The following is a 23,273-nucleotide window of genomic DNA, read 5'->3' as shown; positions in this document are numbered from 1 at the left end:
GTGAAACCGTTGTCGTCTAAACAGGTTAATAAATGTATTTGTTTAGACTTTAGAATTAAAAGAAAAGTGATAAACTGCTAAATAGGACATTAGAAGACACTAAAGTAATTATCGACGACACACACAGTGACAACACCATGGACAACAACAACATGGACAACAACAACATGGACAACAACAACAAGGCGCGCTCGGCGGCCATCGCGCGGCACGCGGCCGTGTACGAGTTCCACAAGGTCACCGCGGCGCCGCCAGGGGGCGCCGCGAGAGCGCAGGTAACTACGCGGGCAGGGCGTTCACTAATATCTGAGCGGAGCCTCTATTATCAAGACGATAAACGGTATGTTCCGATATTTATTTTGACGACCGGTCTGGCCTAGTGGGTAGTGACCCTGCCTGTTAAGCCGCGGTCCCGGGTTCGAATCCCGGTAAGGGCATTTATTTGTGTAATTAACACAGATATTTGTTCCCGAGTCTTGGGCGTTTTATATGTATTTGTATATTATATATATGGTTGTCTGAGTACCCACAACACAAGCCTTCTCGAGCTTACTGTGGGACTTAGTCAATCTGTGTAAGAATGTCCTATAATATTTATTTTCTCAAAAATGGACGGCAAAGTCGACGTTGCCGGTTAAAAAATAGGTCGCGAAGTGCGTAGTTTATGGTCATTCAAAAAATTAAAAAGTTAAAAACATCGCAGTCCCGATTTCGGGACTGCAATGTTGCATACAATTCCATTATTTAACGAGTTCCAAACTTTTTAAAACTTTAAGTGGTCATATCAAATGAAGGTATAGGTCCATTAAACAACCAAACGGATGATCATTCATGATTCAGCAGAAAAATACACTTCTTTTTTTTTTTAAAGGCGGCAAGCAAATATTTTTAATTGTTTTACTTTTTTCTGTGAAAATTAGAATGCTGGTTCTGTAAAATATTTCTATTTCTTGTACCATTTTTGAGAAAAGCACTATATATGACTCGGCTGGAAGGCTACTTGCTGGCTTCGGATTCAATTAAACGGACTCCCAAGGTCGTCCGTTTAAAACGAATCCTCAGCCTGCAAGTAGCTACTTCCGAACCTCGACAATAATGTACTATTATTTATTTATGAGAGTGAGAATAAATGATATTTGATTTGATGATTACCAACAGATGCTGAGCGAGATAGGAGGCAAAACGCCGCCCTCCCCCCCCTCCCCCGCCCCGCGCGAGGGGGAGCCCGGCGTGCTGCTCGACACCAGGTAATGCTGCCCTAGTCTCATGCTGAAGTGTAATATTTTTATTACACTACGGCAAACCCAGTTTGTCAGTAAAAAAAGGCGTGAAATTCAAATATCCTTCGCGTCTACATTTTTGAATTAGCCGCCTTTTTTACTGACAGAAACGGCCTGCCAAACTATACTTTAAATTCAAAAAGGTTAGAAGTAGTCGTTAATTTTTCAGTTACGTTTCCAACTGTTTTACAGGAAGCACTTTTCGAAAGATCCCCACGACGCAGTGGACAGGCTAGTGTTCGAGGACGTGTGGGAGGAGCCCAGACCGACCGACCGCCGCGTCTCCGAGCTGGCTAGGCAGGTTATGATGGAGTACGACGAACCCCCGCAACAGGTACTGTTGACCTTGCAGACCTTCCCCAAGGGTCCAACAAGGACCGCCGCGTCTCCGAGCTGGCTAGGCAGGTTATGATGGAGTACGACGAACCCCCGCAACAGGTACTGTTGACCTTGCAGACCTTCCCCAAGGGTCCAACAAGGACCGCCGCGTCTCCGAGCTGGCTAGGCAGGTTATGATGGAGTACGACGAACCCCCGCAACAGGTACTGTTGACCTTGCAGACCTTCCCCAAGGGTCCAACAAGGACCGCCGCGTCTCCGAGCTGGCTAGGCAGGTTATGATGGAGTACGACGAACCCCCGCAACAGGTACTGTTGACCTTGCAGACCTTCCCCAAGGGTCCAACAAGGACCGCCGCGTCTCCGAGCTGGCTAGGCAGGTTATGATGGAGTACGACGAACCCCCGCAACAGGTACTGTTGACCTTGCAGACCTTCCCCAAGGGTCCAACAAGGACCGCCGCGTCTCCGAGCTGGCTAGGCAGGTTATGATGGAGTACGACGAACCCCCGCAACAGGTACTGTTGACCTTGCAGACCTTCCCCAAGGGTCCAACAAGGACCGCCGCGTCTCCGAGCTGGCTAGGCAGGTTATGATGGAGTACGACGAGCCCCCGCAACAGGTACTGTTGACCTTGCAGACCCTCCCCAAGGGTCCAACAAGGACCGCCGCGTCTCCGAGCTGGCTAGGCAGGTTATGATGGAGTACGACGAACCCCCGCAACAGGTACTGTTGACCTTGCAGACCTTCCCCAAGGGTCCAACAAGGACCGCCGCGTCTCCGAGCTGGCTAGGCAGGTTATGATGGAGTACGACGAACCCCCGCAACAGGTACTGTTGACCTTGCAGACCTTCCCCAAGGGTCCAACAAGGACCGCCGCGTCTCCGAGCTGGCTAGGCAGGTTATGATGGAGTACGACGAGCCCCCGCAACAGGTACTGTTGACCTTGCAGACCTTCCCCAAGGGTCCAACAAGGACCGCCGCGTCTCCGAGCTGGCTAGGCAGGTTATGATGGAGTACGACGAGCCCCCGCAACAGGTACTGTTGACCTTGCAGACCCTCCCCAAGGGTCCAACAAGGACCCGCAGAAGGACCGCCGCGTAGTCACAGCATAGGTAGGCGAGTATTTTGTTCGGTAGTTGCGAGTCGTGTCGTGTAAGGCGCTTCCATAAGACGTGTTATTTATGCGACTTAAAATAATGCATGAAAAGCTATTGGGTTAAGTTATGATAACTATATAACTGGTCTGACGACGGACATCAAGTTCAAATCTCGCCTTGTTTCTCATAAAAAATGGGTCAATTCAAGTTTGCAAGCATAATAACCACAGCATAACAAACACTTCGCAGCCGACATCACGGCCGCACCACCGCGCTGCGCTGGACCCCGACGCCCCCGGCCCCGACTCGCGGGACCGCGACCCGTCCGGCCCCGACACGCGGGACCCCGACGTCCCCGGCCCTGACTCCCGGGACCTCGACCCGCGCGGCCCCGACACGCGGGATCCCGACGCCCCCGGCCCCGACTCGCGGGACCGTGACCCGCGCGGCCCCGACACCCGGGACCCCGACACGCGGGACCGCGACGCCCCGACCAAGCCGCTGCGGCTGCGCGTCAAGAGCAACATGACCTTCAACCTGGGGGACGAGTTGCTGAACTGGCGGCGGATGCAGTGAGTAACCACACTTGCTGGACCACTCTGAAGTTACAACGAAAATAAAATCCCATTTTCACACCACCTATTCGGAAAAGAGCTTTTTCTTCCCTGCTAGGAGGGATCGAAGTGGCACTTTTCTTTCCTGCTAGGAGGGATCAAAGTAACACTTTTCTGTTCTAGCTGTGTATTTTTACATTTTTATGCACATTACTTTTTTAGCTTAAATAATCTGTTTAAGCATCAGATTGTGTCAACACTAAGATTTTTTTATTTTCCTCACAGTTGAAATGAAAAGCAGTATGTGTCACACGGTATCAAAATTATTTCGTCTTGGGCGTTAACACTTGAATCCCTCATTACGCTCAGGATTCATTGTACGCCCTTGACGGAAATATATCATTTTGATCCCTTGTAACACAAACTACTATTTCAGATCAGTCGAACATTCGTTTTGTCAAAAACCGCGGTCTATATTTTTCGCGCATGCTGTGTATTAATGTATAAATATAGGTCACATATACAGGGTGGATTTTCTTTTTGGGTCAGTGAGGGTGTAGATGGTCAAGCAAATCTTGTCAGTAAAAAAGGCCCGAAATTCAAATTTTCTATGGGACGATATCCCTTCGCACGTACATTTTTCAAATTTGCCGCCTTTTTCTACTGACAAAATCTGCTTGACCATCTATAGGTACATATTGTAGAATCGCAATAAAACGTTTTTCTTGTGTTACAGAATGACCGGGCCCGAGTCGGAGTCCGAGAGCGTGTCCGAGGACGAGGCGGGCTCACGTTCACCATAGGCGCTCACGTTCACCATAGGCGCTCACGTTCAACATAGGCGCTCACGTTCACCATAGGCGCTCACGTTCAACATAGGGGCTCACGTTCACCATAGGCGCTCACGTTCAACATAGGCGCTCACGTTCACCATAGGCGCTCACGTTCACCATAGGCGCTCACGTTCAACATAGGGGCTCACGTTCACCATAGGCGCTCACGTTCAACATAGGCGCTCACGTTCACCATAGGCGCTCACGTTCAACATAGGGGCTCACGTTCACCATAGGCGCTCACGTTCACCATAGGCGCTCACGTTCAACATAGGGGCTCACGTTCACCATAGGCGCTCACGTTCACCATAGGCGCTCACGTTCACCATAGGCGCTCACGTTCAACATAGGGGCTCACGTTCACCATAGGCGCTCACGTTCACCATAGGCGCTCACGTTCACCATAGGCGCTCACGTTCAACATAGGGGCTCACGTTCACCATAGGCGCTCACGTTCACCATAGGCGCTCACGTTCACCATAGGCGCTCACGTTCAACATAGGCACCGCGACACACTCGTAGCGCCGAACACGCACCAAGTCGTCCTGAGTGTGCAGCATTCGAAGCGTCGTTAGAACTCGAGTCCCACCGGCTTGAAAAAGCACGTTGTTGACAGCTTATAAACGACATTACAAAAAACTTTACCCAGGATCGTAAATACTGAAATTTTACAAGCGCTGACTGTTGTAAAACTGAGTCTCATTTACTAATTTAGTTACAAACGTTCTTAGTACATTAGTTAACCCTTTGCCCGCCACAGACGTCAAGTGACGCGCGCAGCTACAGCCCAATATCAACGCATAGTATTCCGGCAAGGTCCACGAGGGATGACGCGCCACATACGATAGGCGTGGCGTCCAAGGGGTCAAGATTGTCTGACCTTCGGAGGGAAATCATCACTATAATGCAGGAGAATCCAGGTGAATTCTAAATCGCTAGAACAATGCGTTAATTGTATGTGGTTACGGTAACCGGACACCCGTAGTGAATTAGCTATTTTTTTGAACTAGCGTGATTTTCTTGGTCAGAACGCCTTTCAGTAGCCAATCGCATCAAAGATATTTTATTTATTTAATTTTTGTTGCGCGAAAGAAAAAGTTTTCGTACAAAAGACAGACTTAAAGCCAAAAGGCGTTGTCTACCAGTCAACCCGAAGGTAAAGCAGAAAAAAATGCTTTGTTTTACAGATTAAGGCCTAAGCTCGAAAAGTCAGCTCAGTTTAGCCCTAATAAATTTATTTATATTGCGTTATATCATAGAGAAATATAGTAAGACAAGAGTGCTCACTCCATACATCAGTTCAGACTATTAATTTCAGTGTCTACATCTAGCGTCGAGTAGCGGAACTATCAGTACGGCTACTTGACAATAGATGTAGCACCGACCGGAAAGTCTTATCCCAACAGAATAAGACTTTCCGGTCGGTGCTACATCTATTGTCAAGTAGCAGTACTGATAGTTCCGCTACTCGATGCTAGATGCTAATAGTCTTTTTGGTACTAAAACTGATGTATGGAGTGAGCACTCTATGTTATTAAATTAGGTATAAACTTTTTTCATAATAAATAAACCTATTTATTAACAGTGTTTTACTTGTTTACCAATTTAATTTCATTTAATGCATTCATAATATAGTAAATGTTTATTGTTCAAGAGAAGGCGTTAGTGTAAAAATATAAGGACTGGATGCCCCGGGGCACTCTCTTCTGTCTCTAGCAGCAGTTTTTCTCCACGGGTCTCCCGACGTCCGATATCGGATCGGACAATGTGAACACGCTCTAAAGCCTTGCATAACTCTTGAGTGTTTGAGAAAAAATATTCTTAGCGAACAGGTAGCTTAGAATGCAGTACCAAAACGGAATCACTACATAGTATAAAACAAAGTCGCTTCCCGCTGTCTGTCTGTATGTCTCTATCTTTAAAACTACGCAACGGATTTTGATGCGGCTTATTTTAATAGATAGAGTGACTCAAGAGGAAGGTTTGTGTATAATTAGTTAACCCGTGCGAAGCCGGGGCGGGTCGTGAGGAATAAACTATTTCGTCTTTTGTTCTCTCTTGGAATTCTATTGCAAATAGCACAACTCTGATTTTATTTAGTTAATGTGACTCGATGCTTATTATTTGTGTTAAAAGTGAATATGTGGACACAGTGGGCACTTGGGCAGCCTCGTTACGTCGCGGGTATCATTGTATGCACATTGTTACTGGTGTCGAGCAACTCGAGCATGACCACAAGTACTTAGCTTAGGTCTTTACTTGCTCCAGATAAAATTGTCGTGTGCAAGCAACTTGGAAGCTCAACACTACATAATCTACATATAGCCCCCTACAGACTATGTGCGTGAATCGCTGCGCAAAGCCCCGAACGCGAGTGTGGAGTCGATTTCGCTGTTTGCGATAATCGATTCAACACTCGCGTCACAGAACAAGTTAGAATGGCGATGCGAGCAGGGTACGTGTCGACGCCGGTTATGAGCAAACGCTCGCATGCTAGTACTCGCCCGCGCTGACCGAAAAACGTAAACATGCCTTTTGCGCCACAATAACGTTCAGATTAAGAAGCCAGACATCAAATCTGTCTAAAGGAGGCGTATCCATTCACCAGGCACACAAGTTTTTACTACCGTTGCGCGAGAAATGTGGAAATGTGGAGAGGAATGAGCGGCGACACCGGTTCCGATACTAACTGCGCGCGATAGCCGTTCTAACCTCTTTAATATGTTCTGTGGTTGCGTTGCACCGTTTTGGTTTGTGTGTCGTCGGACGCCGGGGAGGGCTCGGGATGCAGGCGGCGCGGGTGAAGACCGGAGCCCCCGTGGGCAGCAGACACGACACCGAGCCCCCACTCGCCAGTACCATGCGGTGAGTTATAGTAGTAGTAATCCACAACACACGTTTACATAAAATTTACAATAATTTAATTACAAAAATGAACTAAGGTCAGGGTGGCCAAATCCGTCAGCGGGGCAAATCCGTCCAACAACATTTGTGGCTATTCTAACAACAGTATCCACTTGCTGACTCGATTGATAAAGCAGAGAGCACTTCGATCAACACGGGCTTCCGACACGTCGGAAGGGATAGGCCCAAGCGATATCTTGACATTCAAATCATTCTGCCAGTTTTCGCGGGGGGGAACGTGCACACATTCGCACTTCTCACACACTTACATACAAAATCCAATGTGTAATGACGACACAAATACATAGAAAATGACACCCTACACAGACAAATCTTGCACACCTCGATCTGTTTTTGTGTACGGACGAATCACAAGTGTCACAACACGCACACTAGCACATTTTCGTCAAAGAATTTTATTGTTTTCTGAGAGATGAGAAGTCGGATTTGTCGCTCGACCGATCCGCAATTTGTACTGGGCGAGCAAAATCGATAAATCCAGCAATTACATGAGACTAAAATATAATAATTGTGTTTAAATGTAATTAAACGTATGACATGTAAAAAAAATATTACCTGTGAAATGTAACACCTTCTTTTTGTAAATTTGATGTCCCCGACCTCTTTTTACAACAAAAAACCGAGCAATTAGGCATTTTTTCTGCTGCTGTGTTCACTCGCGCGTCTGGACTCGGTCTAGTTAAAAATCCGAGCGCAACTAGTTTTATTACCCGCGCTAGATCAGTTGATCTTGTACCTAGGCAGAGGGGAAATAGTGCGAATGCCGCATCCCTTCCGTGTTGATCGAAGAGAGAGCATATTTAATACCGCTAGTCAAAAACAGATAGCGCTTAGTCACCAGTAAATGAAAAAAAAAACCCTATTAAAAGTTCAGGTGCGCTCCGAACTCGATATCGAGTTCAGTGTGCTGATCTGTTTTATGAAATTGTGATGAAACGATGTATGTTAGGTCTTAATAAGTAAGGTAAGTTTATTATATTGTTCGATATACATATTTATCGGTCTTTTTATCCATTTTACGTTATAATCTATTGCTGAGAAACTATGGGTGGTTAAAATTTGTATTTAAAAAATTAGCGAGTGGACAAATCCGTCAATTGCGAAACGGGAAAAATCGTCATGTGCCGGAATTTCCCTATTTCATACATTGCCAACCTTTTTTGATTTGGCTCACTTAAGTGTAACTCATACTCATGAGAGGTGATGCGATATTCTTACTGAATTGTAAAATTTCTCATATAAATTCGTGGTAGCTTCCGTAGATCAACCTAACGTAACGGCACCAGTCATGGGACATTTAAGAGGAAATTTGGAGTATTTGTGATATTTCCCTGATACATGTAAAAGTTCTACCGCTTAGCTTGTTAAAAGATGAATATCCTATCCTTCTTTCATGTTTCAGGCGTGTTGTATCAAAGATACTGCAGTTAGTTTCCACATAATTAATAAATTAAAAGTATGTTTTTTTTCTCCAGTCATGGACACCAAAGCTCCAGTAATGGAACCCCGGTAATGGACGTGGATCCAGTAATGGGCCCCCTATAATGGGCATACCCTATCAGTATAAGATATTGGAATAGGGAATAAGTTATTGGAAAAAAACTAGTTATTAGAGTCAGACCAAGAATAGTCTGCAGCGGATTTGATAGCCCACGCAGTGCAAGTGTTATTTTAAACGTCAAACTTCTATGAAATTATGACGTATAAATGACACTTGCACTGCGTGGGCTATCAAATCCGCTGCAGACTTTTTTTGGTCCGACTCTAGTAATTTTTGTCACCCGATTGCATTGTCATCCGATTTGCATACGTATCCAAAATTTCAACTCAATCGGATATCCAAAAGTGGCTCAAATGCCATTTCCAAGATTTGAACCACACTAACTAATACAGGGTGGATTTTCTTTTTGGGTCAGTGAGGGCAGCTACCAGATCCCGTGCTGCTACGAGAAAACGATCTTAGAAGACCTTCCCTCGATTTCAAATTAATGAAGATTGGCTCTTACAGATTTTGGAAAAAACGTACAGGGTGCGAGGAAAAGGTAATTTCTGACAAACTTTTTTTTTTATGCCAATCGATCCCATTCCTATTGAGGATCAAAAGCTTGTATGGAACCAAAAAAAATTTCCGGCTAGAAAAGCCACAAATCGAGGAAAACTTTTCCCATACAATTTGTATGAAAATGAAAACTTTTATTTTTCACATGCTATTTTTGTATGCCAATCGATTCCATTCCTATCCAGTATCAATAGTTTCTTTGGGGTCAAAATTAAATTTCACATTTTCTCCATAGTAAATGTATGGAAAAAGTTTTTATTAATTTGTGGCTTTTTAGTACATTACCGTAAGTTGACCTCAAAGAAACTATTGATACTAGATAGGAATGGAATCAATTAGCATAAAAAAATAGCATGTGAAAAATAAAAGTTTTCATTTTCATACAAATTGTATGGGAAAAGATTTCCTCGATTTGTGGCTTTTCTAGCCGGAATTTTTTTTTGGTTCTATACAAGCTTTTGATCCTCAACAGGAATGGGATCGATTGGCATGAAAAAAAAAATTGACAAAAATTACCTTTTTCTCGCACCCTGTATGTTTTTTCCAAAATCTGTAAAAGCCAATCTTCATTAATTTGAAATCGAGGGAAGGTTTTCTAAGATCGTTTTCTCGTCGCAGCACGGGATCTGGTAGCTGCCCTCACTGACCCCAAAAGAAAATCCACCCTGTATACAAACTAACAGGGCAAGTTAAATAAAATTTTGTAAAAACGATATTAATTTATCCGAAGTCCGAGGAGACCTCCTGACATAGTTCGTACGAGTAACTACATTATACTTCTGTATTGTTTAAACATGAAATTACGCCATGGCAAGCATCATTATGTAAATTATCCCATCATAGGAGGTATGCAGTTTTACAGCTCCTATAATGGGATTGGGCAAAATACCACTATTTTTTATACATCTCTAGAGTCACAACATAATGTGTTGTATACCTTATCTCATGGTAAATGCAATTAACAAAACACATTCTAGTTTACACCAAGTAATAATTAATTACAATTTAATATATGAACTCACCTCTCTTAGCGAAGTTGTTAAGAATTCTTACTGGTTATTTTTTCCAGTGACACGACAACTTTTGGGTTGGCGCCAATTTCTTAAAAAGTAACCGAAATTAATAAAAAGTCAAACTTAAACAGCTCTATGACTCTTATTTATGGTAAAATATTGCCAGTGTTTATAAACTACTTTTACATACTTATTTTAGAGGATTTGTGGTTTTATGTCCCATTACCGGTTCCACGTCCATTATAGGGTCCATTACTATATATCTGTGCTGTATTATTTAAGATTGAAAAGTAGATATTATTTTTAAACTTTTTAAAAATGTTCATTACCCCTGAGTTAAAAAATAGGACGGAATTGCCCCAAAATAAGTATTTGGCAATAAAATCTAAAATGAACCTTAAATTGAGTTCGCTAAGGTTTAGTTTTGATTAAGAGTACAGTGGTACAGTGCCAACCACTTAAATAGCCTCACCTATATATTGTGAGTATTATAATTATACGTGATTATTTTGATCAATATATCTTAAATTTGAATTGTACGCCCTGACGTTTATCGAACGACACATTAACAAGTCCGAACTTGTCTGCGCGCGAAACGTTGTGGACGCAAGAGCTAATACGGGCCGTCCACTTGAATAGCCTCAGTGTAACATAATCGTCCAAACCGTGCATTTAAGTTTCGCTTTCAAATTTATTTTATTATGATTAGATAATACAGATGGCATTCTATTAAGTACCTGCAGTAACGCGATAAACACAGTGTTTTTGTGACTATGGGACGTGGTAAAAAACTTACAAGTTTAGAAATTGAAAAGGTTAATTTTTATTTATCTCTAAAATTATCCCATCGTGAGATAGCTAAAAAAATAGGTCGCAGCCTTAAAGTTATTAATAATTATGTTAATAATAAGGAAAATTACGGCCACCAGTATAAAGGACGCACAAAATTTGCCACTACGGATCGTGAACGTCGACTTATTTTACGCACTGCTTCAAATTCCACCAAGATCGCCAGGCAAATAGCTAGTGAAATAAATACTAGAGCATCTCTCTCTACGGTTCGACGGATTATTAGAATATCATCCCACCTCAAACGAAAAAAAATCATGAGTAAACCTCCTTTGCGCGAACAACATGTGGCGGGTCGACTGTCTTTTGCTAAAAAGTACATGTGCTGGAAAACCGAGTGGCGAAATGTGATTTTTAGTGATGAGAAAAAGTTTAATCTAGATGGTCCAGATGGATTTAAATATTATTTTCATGACCTAAGGAAAGAACCGAAAGTACTATCACGTCATCATTCAACTCTCGGATCGGTGATGGTTTGGGGAGCAATTTCTTACTATGGTACTGTTGATTTAATTGTGGTAGACGGAAGACTAAATGCTGAAAAGTATTTAAATTTATTAAAAGAAACAAAAAGTAAGATAAGAAAAGTAATAGGTAGAAAAAAATGTTTTTTCAGCATGATAATGCTCCCATACACACGTCAGCCTTAGTTACAAAGTAGTTTGAAGAAAACCAGATTGAAGTTCTAGATTGGCCATCCTTGTCCCCTGATCTGATCATCATGGAAAATGCCTGGGGTTGGCTTTCTCGGCAAGTTTATTACAACGGAAGACAGTTTAGTAATAAAGAAGAACTGATTCAAGCTATTTACACTATTTGGGATTCTGTGAACGTTAATTACATACATTCTTTATATGAATCACTACCTAAACGTATTTTCGAATTAATAAGGTCTAATGGAAGGTATACGAAATATTAAACGAAAGAGTTTTAATAACTAAACAGTATCTTTTAGCATGTGAGGCTATTCAAGTGGAAGGGTCAATTATTTGTTTCACGTTATTTCTTAAAACTTTGATTAGATAACAATAAATATTTTATTTACTATTACAAGGCTTCTTGTTTTATTTCATATTTAATGTTTAATGTATATCTCCTTTTTATATTACTATGAGAAATATTAATTTTGGTGAGTGAGGCTATTCAAGTGGCTGGCACTGTATTTGTTCACTTGACGTATATGGTTGTAATACGTCATACAAGAAAAATCGTTGGTTGACGGAAATGTCCCAAACCCTAGGGAAAATCCGTCAACTGACATGTCTTTAAAAAAAATCATATTTAAATAACCAGCAGTACTAGCAATTTAATATGAAAACCTTTATATAGTTAAATAAATGCTTAATCTAGTACAGTCATCAGGTTTACTAAAAATTTAATATCATCGTAGTTATGACCAGCCAAAGTGAACTTATACAAAAGTATGACGGAAATGCCCTCATTGACCTTAATATTCTCTAAAAATTAGTTATTTGGGTTATACCTTACAGCGATAAGACCGCCTGTTGCTACCTTTATTTACACTGTAAATCTGTTATTGTATTTTTGTTTGTGGTGCAATAAAGTGTATTTACTTTACTTACTTACCTTGGTGAATAAACAGTTTGTCAATCATTTCCCATGGCTATGTGCTTCTGGGTCATAATGGGCCATTTTCAGAGTATACATGAGTAGAATGAATTTTCAAAATAACTTTGCTATTATTTTCCCTGGCTGACGGGATAGAACAACAACTAGGAATAGTTGATCCACCTAAGTAACTACACAATATTATTACCTAATAGGTTTTAAAACCACTTAATACCTATTCAAAGTCCGGTCTAGGCCTAGTAACAAGCACTTTTAAATTGTAATTATAAACTATGCCAGGACTAAGACCGTTAAGCATAATAATATAAGTCTATCACTATACCGTTGCTTTTTAAACCACAGTGTTGCTTTGCCACATGCCTGACACGGGAGCTGACCGACAGGCACTGCATAAAAGAAACAAAGGCTTTGGATTAACAGGTTTATAGGGTCCGCTCAGGTGTAAAAGTCATTTCAGAATATTCATACTATAGGTACTTCTCTAGAATTTTATTGTACATTCCTCTCTTTTCTGTCTTAGCGCTTAAATGATAAGAAACTGATATTTTTGTTTTTAGTTACCATCAAGTTGGAGATCAAAGTAGAGCCGGAGCCCGCTGGGGAGGGGGAGGGAGGGAGTGAGACAGTGCGCTGGTGCGAGAGCGTGAACGCACTAGAGACGAACGAACTAGAAGGTAAAACACATTATTTTGTAGTATTTTAAAACCTGAGCCTTCTGTTAACGACTATACATTTATTCATTAAAAAGTTTAACAGATTAAGTAAGATCCGAGCATTCTGAGCTCGCTAGTCGCGCTCGCTATTCCTCCATACCGACCGATACAGGATACCGATATGATATCGTAACAGACAGACAGACAGAGTTACTTTTGCATTTATAATGTTATAGTAGGGATGTATGATGCAACTCTTAACATTCCGTATGTGTGATGTGATTGTTAATAAAGTCGTGGGTCAAAGGCTATGGCGTATATAATTATAAAGCACAAAAAATGCAAAACATGAATGAAAAATGTGGTCAGGATCCTAACCACATCCTAACACATGCGAAAGTTTAAAAGCGCATCCCATGACCGACAATGATGGATGTCATTGTTAATATTCGCGTGACAGTGACAGGGTCAAGTGTCGTGCTCCTTTGGGTTCAAATTTTACCTCGTAATGTGGGTGCCCCAACTTAGGTACCCAAGTTGCCATACTAATTGTATAGAAAATAAGTGGCTAGTTATGTTAGGGAATCAACTGTACCAAAGAGTTCATCAAACTCACCATAAAGGAAAACAAATCTGTATCAACTAACTTTCCTAAGCGAGCCTTCACATGTAATGAATGTACCTTTGGTTTACTTTTAGTTGCCGATTATTTAGTCATGGCCGTCATGGGCCACGAGCAACGGGGCGGCTCTGTGGCTGCGGCGCCGACTCCGGCCCGCGACCGTGCGTCATCTGCACCAAAACATTCACGCAAGCGAGCACACTCCGAGCACACACGAGGACGCACACCGGCGAGAGACCGTGCCAGTGCACACTCTGCCACAAACGCTTCAGGCAATGGGGCCATCTGAAGCGGCCCGAGCGTCTTCATACCGGCGTGAGACCGTACTCCTGCGATGTATCCAATAAACAATTCGTAGAATTAGACAATCCGAAGAAACACGAGCGAGTACACACGAAAGAGAAACTGTACACGTGCGCAGTATGCCACAAGGAGTTCGCGCAGATGAACACGCTGAAGAACCACCGGAGGATCCACACGGGGGAGAAGCCAGACCACTGCCAAGTATGTAACAAAGAGTTCACAGAATCGAGCAGTTTAAGGAGGCACGAACGAATCCACACGGGGGCAAAACCGTATTCTTGCTAAGAAATTACGAAATGACTCACACGGGAGCAAGACCATACGTTTGCGAAGTATGTAAAAAAGATTTCACAAAATTTAGCAGTTTAAAGAGACACGAGAGAGTACACACGGGAGCTAAACCACACATGTGCGACACGTGCAACAAAGAGTTTTCAGAACTGAGCAGCCTCAAGAGACACGAGAGAGTACACACCGGGGAAAAAGAGTACTCCTGTACTTATGTAACAAGGAGATCACATAATACGGCAGTTTAAAAAGACATCAACGAATTCATATACGCGAGGAACAAAACATGGGAAAGAATGTGATTAAAAATCTAAGACACATGCAATAACGGGTTTACACAACTGAGCAGTCTGAAGAGACACGAAAGGGTGCATACCGGAGAAAAGGCTCACTCCTGCAGACTGTGCAAAAAGGATTTCACAGAATTTGGCAGTCTAAAAAAAGGCACCAGAAAATTCACATACGCGAAATGAAACTGTAACAACAGAATAAGTTAAATTTAAAAGAGGTTTCTTCTCTTCGTAGTCACGACGTTGGAGGCGATTAAAAGAGAAGAGACAGACAAAACTGTTATTTATTTATAGTGATGGAAAAAAAACTTATTAATGATTTTAAATTGTGCAAAGCGCAAAGCATTACCTATATAATTATACAATTTTTCCTTTTTTATGAAACTTTATTGCATGTTAACACACTTTTAGTTTATTAATTTAAATGAGCTTTGCTTTTTAAGTAAACCTCTACCATATGCAGGGTCGGTCGGGCAAATTATGTGTTGACTGTGTTGTAGATGGTGGTGGTTTATAAAACTAAGTTGTGCCAAGTGGTACGTCGAAAATGATTTCATGACCGTCTAATATAGGTATATACGGTCGCTTCAATCTTCTTTGACCATGGTAATCTAATTTCTAATTTGTACTAAGCAGAAACGGTGCGTTGACAGATATCTAGTGTCCAGTTTCATAGTTGCGCGACACGCTCTTATCAAGTAATGAGGATAGTATAGCAAACTCACATGAGTGGTTCCGTTGTTCTATAAATTATGTATACACCTAAATTGTAAGGTTCTTAAGAACAAATCAAATATAGTGATTTGTGTTTTTTAAGTAGTCACATTACTATATATTTCAGTTTATAATATAATATACCTGTTTCCGGATCCGGGTCTCTAGCAACCGTAAATAGTAACACAGACAGACACAGGAATGGACCACAAGCCGCCACAGGCCAGCGCGTCATCCGCTGTGGGACTCCAGGCGCGCGATCCTCTTGATCTAACCCGTCGATGGCAGAAGCGGCCTCTCTCTTGTTAAGTACGTAGTGCAAATCGCGTCTGATCTTCTAAAAAAAATTTTTCCACGTGTACTTATAAAATATAAATAGCACGTGTGTAACACGTGTACGAATTTCTACAATGGTCGCTGTATTTTCAACTGTTGGTAAGTAGGTACCTTTAAATTATTGATCGATTGTAAATGAACGTTCCTTAACAATTTGTGTTAAAAGTTTTCGGAGCGCTGGTGGCCTAGCGGTAAGAGCGTGCGACTTTCAATCCGGAGGTCGCGGGTTCAAACCCCGGCTCGTACCAATGATTTTTACGGAACTTATGTACGAAATATCATTTGATATTTACCAGTTGCTTTACGGTGAAGGAAAACATCGTGAGGAAACCGGACTAATCCCAATAAGGTCTAGTTTCCCCTCTGGGTTGGAAGGTCAGATGGCAGTCGCTTTCGTAAAAACTAGTGCCCGTCAAATCCTGGGATTAGTTGTCAAGCGGACCCCAGGCTCCCATGAGCCATGGCAAAAATGCCGGGATAACGCGAGGAAGAAGAAGCTTAGAGGGTTTTAATTTTTTAATCTAAATACTCTTAATAGTTATCTCGCACTTTATAAATAGGGGTATGTATTTGTAAAGCAGACTATGCAATGGCCTAGATCTCAAAATTCATCAATTCAACCATAATTTTCTGTTATTGCTATTAGTGACTCTGCCTATGAGGCCGGTGGTCCTGATGGGTTCGAAACCGGTAAGGGCATTTATTTGTGTGATGATCACGGATATGTTCCCGAGTTATGGGTATTTTGTATGAATTTAAGTACCTATTTACCTATATGTATAGCATGTATTACCTCTGTGTTGCATCATGGTCGTCTCGATTGCAGGGTCGGTGGCAGCGCTGCTTGCACTGGCGGCGGTGTAGGTGTGCAATGCTCAGCAATACGTCACCCTCGAGCGGTGTGCGGCGATGCGCCCGTGGTGTCGCGTCCGGCGCTACCCGGAGGACCGCGACGACAACTGCGGGGCCGCCGAGCTCCGCGAGGGGGCCTTCGTCGGACTCACTAACATTACGATCATTTACATGAGGAACAATGCCGTAGCTCGCAAAGATCCGGGTGTATTCCGCCACGCCCCATCGTTAAAATCCCTGTACTTCGAAGATAACAAATTAAGCGAGCTGCCCGCCTTCCCCGAGCGCTCGTGCCCCAGGTTGACCACGTTGTCTCTGACTTCCAACCGACTCACGGGACTACCTGACGCGGGAACCTTCTCGGCGTGTGCGCACATACAAGACCTGTATTTGGACTACAATCGAATTACATATTTACATCCTGAATTATTTAGTTCATTGGTCGAACTGGTAAACTTGTATTTACACGATAACAAAATAGCATTTATCCCGGACCAAATGTTTGCGAGGAACACCAAGCTTCGACGGTTACAACTGAATAACAACAGATTAACGTACCTACCGCAAGACTTCGTCAGCGGCCTCAAGCAAGCAAACGCCGACTTTGATACATTCCTCTTCGACGGCAACCCGTGGCACTGCGCCTGCTTGCTGGAGCTGCTGGCGGACGCTAAGAGCGCCGGCGTGGGGCGCCCGCGACACCACGACGGAACTCGACCCGAGTGCGTGTGTCGCCGAGTCCCCGTGCGCGCGCCTCCCCCCCCACCCCCCACCCCGCGCCGGGAGGGGGGAGCGTGTGAGCCGGGGCTCTTGCCTGTTCTGTGTTCTGTTCTATTATAATTACCACTTACAAAGTCGTGCCTGCTGCTCGCGCTTATTCATGATTTGAACACAGTACGTACTTTACTACTACTAGAAATATTAGAACGAATTAAATTATTTTCAGAAAATATTTTAATATGATTTTATTTCAAGTAGAAACACTAACTATACGGTAGGTACGTGGGTCATACTGAAAGTTTCTGGATTCTGATATATGAGAAAACTTATTTTTTCTAAGTGGTCAGTCCAGGAACAGTATGACCTAAGTATAACTTTGACCTATGCCGCTATCGCCCGGTGGCAGAATGGCACAGGCACCTGCCGCGATGGCAAAGGATGCTGGTTCGATTCCAGCCTGGGGCACTGAAGGCCGCAGCCTCACTTCTTCCCCATAGTTACATAACTACAGTAGGGCCTTGCTAATCCGTACATAGGCTAATCCGAACGTCGCTGTAATCCTAACTGCCGAGTGACCCCTTTCTCTGAACTGACGATGAGATCATACTAACCTAACCTAACCTAACTTTCGCAAGAGACTGACGAGTCTTTTGTCTTAGTAAAATAAAATCCGCACTCGCAAGCTACGAGTATATCGGCATTGACCGCTTGTTTGGACTGGGCTGACGAATGATGCTATGTAATTTGAGGGACAAAGCTTTTGCTCTGTCAATACCTAAATAGAACCCGGTAGACTTAAAATGATTTGTTCGCGATTATTTTGTGTTAAGGTACTTTGTTGATTAATTTCTTTGTTTTTGTTACTTTGGAGTCTCAATAAATATGTTTTTTTTTAAGAATATACCATTATTTTCTTTATAACATACTATAATCCGAACGCTTCGCCAGTCCGTACAGGGGGTATTTTTTGGCGGCGTTTGTAGTGCAGAGGGTAAGGATGTCTCAGGTAAGTCACAATCCAGTGCGTCACAATAGTCCCAGTTACTTTCTGTGCCTTTGTACATGTGATTTTTATGTTTTTTAATAAACACTGCAAAGAAGTAATGTCTTTTATTAAGTACCGTAAAACGGGGTGAATAGGTTTCGCGGGGAGAGGTGGGTTATGAATGGGGAGAGAAGGTTTGAGAGGGGGGTGAGAAGGGATTTTAAGGCTACTGCTACAAAAATAATGTATTCCAATTTAAAATGGAGCTATAGTAATACGCATAATAAAAAAAAATCGATCAAACAATCTTTCAAAATCACCTTTGTATGAAAACCCTTCTCACCCCAAATACGAGGCACTACGGGGTGAGGTGGGTTTTCCTCTTTATCGTCAAAGTTATGAAATGGAACTACCCAAAATAAAATAAAAACTAAAATACAAACGTCCGGAATACTTATCGAACGAGCGAGCGAAGCGAAGCGAAGTTCTTACATTCGACTTTGAACACGTGGCTGGCTAGCGGCACGTCCCGGCATTTCGATGTTTTTAAGCTGAACTGTCAGAAGATAGTTTGATACTCAATAACTTAAGTAAATTTGTTCTAATTTAAATGAAATTGGGTAAACGTGTAGTCGAGGGCATTATATTTTAGTCATTAAATTATGAGCAGGCCCGATCAAGAGGTTATTGAGCTAGAAGAGCTTAGAAGGCCAAAAAGCTGTTTGTGAGAAGTCATGCTATTCTGGTCATTTTTTTGCAAGAAACATGGTCGAGTTTAGTATCAAATGAAAGTGCTGGACTTACACTTTTATAATATCGTTTTTAAATTTACCATTTTGAAATAATTAGCAAGATAAAAATAAAATAGAATAAACATAATATATGTATTTGACATTTGACAGGAAATATTTCAGCTTAGCACAGATCCAGTTTATTTTAATCTCTATGGTGGTGACTTAAATCCAGGGGAGGGACAGCCGTATACGAAGCCCTTTATTCGAAAAAATAGCGCCATCTATATTACTTAACGCTAAACTTGTAAATGGCGCTTCAAAATTGATGCAAAAAAGCAAATCTTGTCAGTAGAAAAAGGCGCGAAACTCAAATTTTCTATGAGACCATATCCCTTCGCGCCTACATTTTTTCTACTGACAAGATCTGCTAGGCCAACTATATTATACATACTACTCTTTGCTTAAATCAATCAGTTAAAGGCTCCACAGACCTTGCAATAAATCCACGCGATCTTTGATCCATTGCCGCCTATAGAGCGACATAAAATAGTAGAAATTAAATAAAATGGAACTCAAAAATGTCCATACTAAATTGTTGCCATGTGTAAGCATTTTACGTTAAAAATGTGACAGTTACGAAGAAAGTGGCGCCCTCATTTATTTAATAACTAGCTGTGCCCGCGGCTCCGCCCGCGTGGAATTCTGTCTGTGTCAGTAAGCTAATTCATCCCTAATTTCTCTTTCTCTTCCCTGGAGGCGGAAATTGAAGTAAAGTTGACAGATGGATACGATTAGCGGACTGAAGTCCGGATGAAATATTTTACAATTAGGTATGTACGTAGGTAAACTAAACACTAAACAAAACTACACTCCAAAACCAATAGTGTTTTTCGCCCTTATTCCAATATTAGACGTGATTTAAACGACACAGAGTAGTAGGCGTCTAACGGACAATACAGTACTACTTTTGTATTTTTACGTACTTGACTGTACCTATCCAAATTATGTCCATGGCCAATATCATCCAATTCTGTCCTCCAGTCAAATCAGTCTAAGCATGAAAAGTTAAGAAATATACACATAGAAATCCATACTTCCTAACAAACTTTCAAATTTAGGTCGATTATTACTGCATTTTTCACCCTCATTTCACTTTCTCCTCTCATCTACTCAAAGGTTCGTAACTGGCAGAGATCCCTCAAAGGAATAAGTTCGCCTTTGTACTTCTTACTAATTGTATGGTTTTTTTAATATGTCTTTTTGTACAATAAAGAGTTTACTACTACTACTACTACTACTAATATAATTTAATAAATAACACTTAAATTAAAAACTTATAATTAAAAAATTTGGCCTAAGTCGTAGTCGCTTGGTAGGTTGGTGCCCAGAATGCCATCTTTATTAAAGTTGGCTTAACCCTTAAAATCGTATTAAAAACGCGAGCGTAGCGAGCGCGAAATTTTTTATAGATAAATGAGTCAGATCAGCCGCAATGGTTTATGTGAAATTTTGGTGTGTATATCTAATGCGAAAGCCGAAGGCCGAGCTCCATGTAGGGCCGAAGGTCCGAAGCGTCCAGGCTGTCAGTGCTTAAACACAGAACAATAGTATAAGTGTTTAAATGCGAAGGCCGAAGGCCCGAAGCGTCCAGGATACCAGTGCTTAACACAGAACAATGGTATCATTGTCTAAATGCGAAGGCCGAAGGCCGAGCTCCGCGTAGGGCCGAAGGCCCGAAGCGTCCAGGATGTCAGTTCTTAAGTCGTAGTAGTAGTCGCTCGGTAGGGTGCCCAGAATGCCACCTTTATCAAAGTAGGCTTAACTTTAAAAGTGAAAAACGCGAGCGTAGCGAGCGCGAATTTTTTTGATAGAAAATAATTTAGAGAGGCTATGTCTGGCCGAGCACCATGTAGGGCCGAAGGCCCGAAGCATCCAGGCTGTCAGTGCTTAAACACAGAACAATAGTATAAGTGTCTAAATGCGAAGGCCGAAGGCCGAGCTTCGCGTAAGGTCGAAGGCCCGAAGCGTCCAGGATGTCAGTGCTTAATCACAGAATAATGGTATGTCTAAATGCGAAGGCCGAAGGCCGAGCTCCGCGTAGGGCCGAAGGCCCGAAGCGTCCAGGATGTCAGTGCTTAAGTCGTAGTAGTAGTCGCTCGGTAAAATACCCAGAATGCCACCTTTATCAAATTAGGCTGAACCTTTAAAATCGTATTAAAAACGCGAGCGTAGCGAGCGCGAATTTTTTTTGATAGAAAAAAATGTAGAGAGTCTATGTCAAGGCTATGTCAGGGATACAGCCGCAATGGTTTACGTGAAATTTTGGTGTGGATATCTAATACGAAAGCCGAAGGCCGAGCTCCATGTAGGGCCGAAGGCCCGAAGCGTCCAGGCTGTCAGTGCTTAAACACAGAACAATAGTATAAATTGCAAGTCCCAAATTGTTATTTAAAAACTTTCGCGTTTTGAACACATATTAACTCACATTTATAGACGGGCCTATCTCGAAACTTATTACCTTTATTTACCGACGTTTCGACACAGGTTTCACTGGTCGTGGTCGCGGCTAACTGATGTCCCAACAAAATGTCAAAACAGAGATTTGTGTAACTACCCGACGAAAAGTGTATGAAAAAGTTTGGGGTAGACATCATATTTTCAAACCACCCACTTCACATAATGTTAATTATTGTCAATAGACCCGCGATAGACCCGTCTATAAATGTGATTTAATATGTATTTGCAAAGACGTTTGACATTGACTAAGAAAAATGTTGTTTTATTTACAAAGTACCTACACAAAAAAAAAGGTTGCACCACTTTCTTAAGTTAGCACCATAAGATTCAGGTGCAAACATAACTTAATTGAGTGTAGTGGCCACCCCCCCTTTTAGGGGTTGAATTTTTCTAGCCTAAAATATGGCCAGGGATTTTCTTGACAGATTAGTAAAGTTTTCATCAAAATCCGTTCAGCCGTTTTCACGTGATGCGCGGTCAAATAAACAGACAAACAGATAAACAGACAAACAGACAAAAATTCTAAAAACTGTTGGAACGTGTTCTGTTATCGATTCTAAGTATCCCCAACCAACTTTTTTTCGAATATCTTTCATGTACAGACTTTCGACCCTCTTCAGCTTTATTATATGTATAAAGATTATTTTATGTCGCACTATACGAGTACCTTAGTAGGTGTAACAAAGTCAATCGCTATATAATTTTTGGTTAACCGCGAGTTCTCAGTTCGGGGCGAACTACTAGTTTATTTAATCCAACGTGTAGAGGAAATATTACCTACTGGTCCTTTTTCTGCGGAAACACGCCTATTTAGGTGCTATGTTTATACCCGAACTGTGGGATTTGGTATTCTGTAAAGACGTTTAGTGTAGTATTAATATACTGTTCAAGTCTTTCATAAAACAATATTCATATTATAAAAAAATCTAATAGTCTGAAAATCCCAACGCGTCTTGCAATTGATGGACTAAGTACTTTGTCAGCTTGGGTAAATCCTAACAAGCTAGAATATACGACCTTCTTTTTATTTTTATTTTACTTTATTAGGTACACTAAACAGACATCGTACAATATCATGGGTAATACAATTGTACATTATGGCTTAAATCTAGCACGAGATCCAAAACAAGTGTACACAGCATGTTTTACAATTTAGCGGAAATATTACAAACTAATTAACACCATATTATAGCTACAGTGAAAAATATCAGAGAAGAAAAAACTATCTAAACATTACAATATAACGAGTAACGAACTTTACATATAAAGACTATTAAACATCACAGATGAAACAAACTTAGAGGATTAAGGCAGATGTCATCAGTTTAGTGGGAGAAGAGGAGAAGAGGACGCCAGCCAAGCACTTCCTAAACCTAGCGATGTGAGGGTCAAAAATATCAATGCCCCTACCGCGATGATCACCGGCTGTTAAATCGTTATATTGGCGGCACATTCTTGTAATTGGATTATAGAAGGAAGTGTTGTTTTTGTACACTCTAAGTGCGAAAAGTTTAGTGTTACGACCTCTAAATCTAGGTGTGTTAAAGGTAATGGATGATAATAGTGCAGCAGAGTCAATTTTTGAGTGTATAATTTTATATAAATTCAAAAAGTCATACATCTTACGACGAGCTTCTAGTGTGGGGATATTGAACTTGATTAGTCGACTAGTATACGATCTGTATGTACGTCCCAGTTTAAATCTAAACGCAAGAACTTT

The 23,273-nt window shown here is 41.8% G+C and overlaps 3 protein-coding genes across 3 annotated transcripts in view; all 3 read left to right on the top strand.

Moving 5' to 3' along the window:
- Positions 1 to 21,924, top strand: part of LOC134659138 (protein ERGIC-53) — a 250,244-nt gene extending 228,320 nt beyond the window's left edge. The window contains exon 13 of the mRNA XM_063514765.1: positions 21,915 to 21,924. The gene's annotated coding sequence lies outside the window, so the exon portion shown is untranslated. The remainder of the gene's footprint in view (positions 1 to 21,914) is intronic.
- Positions 6,889 to 14,402, top strand: LOC134658979 (zinc finger protein 235-like). The gene is made up of 3 exons (XM_063514585.1): positions 6,889 to 6,958; positions 13,097 to 13,213; positions 13,930 to 14,402. The coding sequence occupies exons 1-3, from the start codon at positions 6,889 to 6,891 to the stop codon at positions 14,400 to 14,402; spliced, it is 660 nt and encodes a 219-aa protein (XP_063370655.1).
- Positions 16,655 to 17,437, top strand: LOC134658978 (carboxypeptidase N subunit 2-like). Its single transcript, XM_063514584.1, has one exon. The coding sequence runs from the start codon at positions 16,655 to 16,657 to the stop codon at positions 17,435 to 17,437; it is 783 nt and encodes a 260-aa protein (XP_063370654.1).
- Positions 21,925 to 23,273: the final 1,349 nt, after the last annotated feature.

This window comes from Cydia amplana, chromosome 24 (genome assembly GCF_948474715.1).
Source record: "Cydia amplana chromosome 24, ilCydAmpl1.1, whole genome shotgun sequence".
NCBI classification, from domain to species: domain Eukaryota; kingdom Metazoa; phylum Arthropoda; class Insecta; order Lepidoptera; family Tortricidae; genus Cydia; species Cydia amplana.
This window is presented reverse-complemented; position numbering and strand designations above follow the sequence as displayed.

Bases quoted from the DNA above. Each gene is read 5' to 3' on its own strand.
- LOC134658979 (XM_063514585.1), top strand. From the start codon at position 6,889: ATGCAGGCGGCGCGGGTGAAGACCGGAGCCCCCGTGGGCAGCAGACAC. The intron at 6,959-13,096 runs GTACCATGCGGT...TTTTGTTTTTAG, and splicing joins CACCGAGCCCCCACTCGCCA to TTACCATCAAGTTGGAGATC. The intron at 13,214-13,929 runs GTAAAACACATT...ATGGGCCACGAG, and splicing joins AGAGACGAACGAACTAGAAG to CAACGGGGCGGCTCTGTGGC.
- LOC134658978 (XM_063514584.1), top strand. From the start codon at position 16,655: ATGCGCCCGTGGTGTCGCGTCCGGCGCTACCCGGAGGACCGCGACGAC.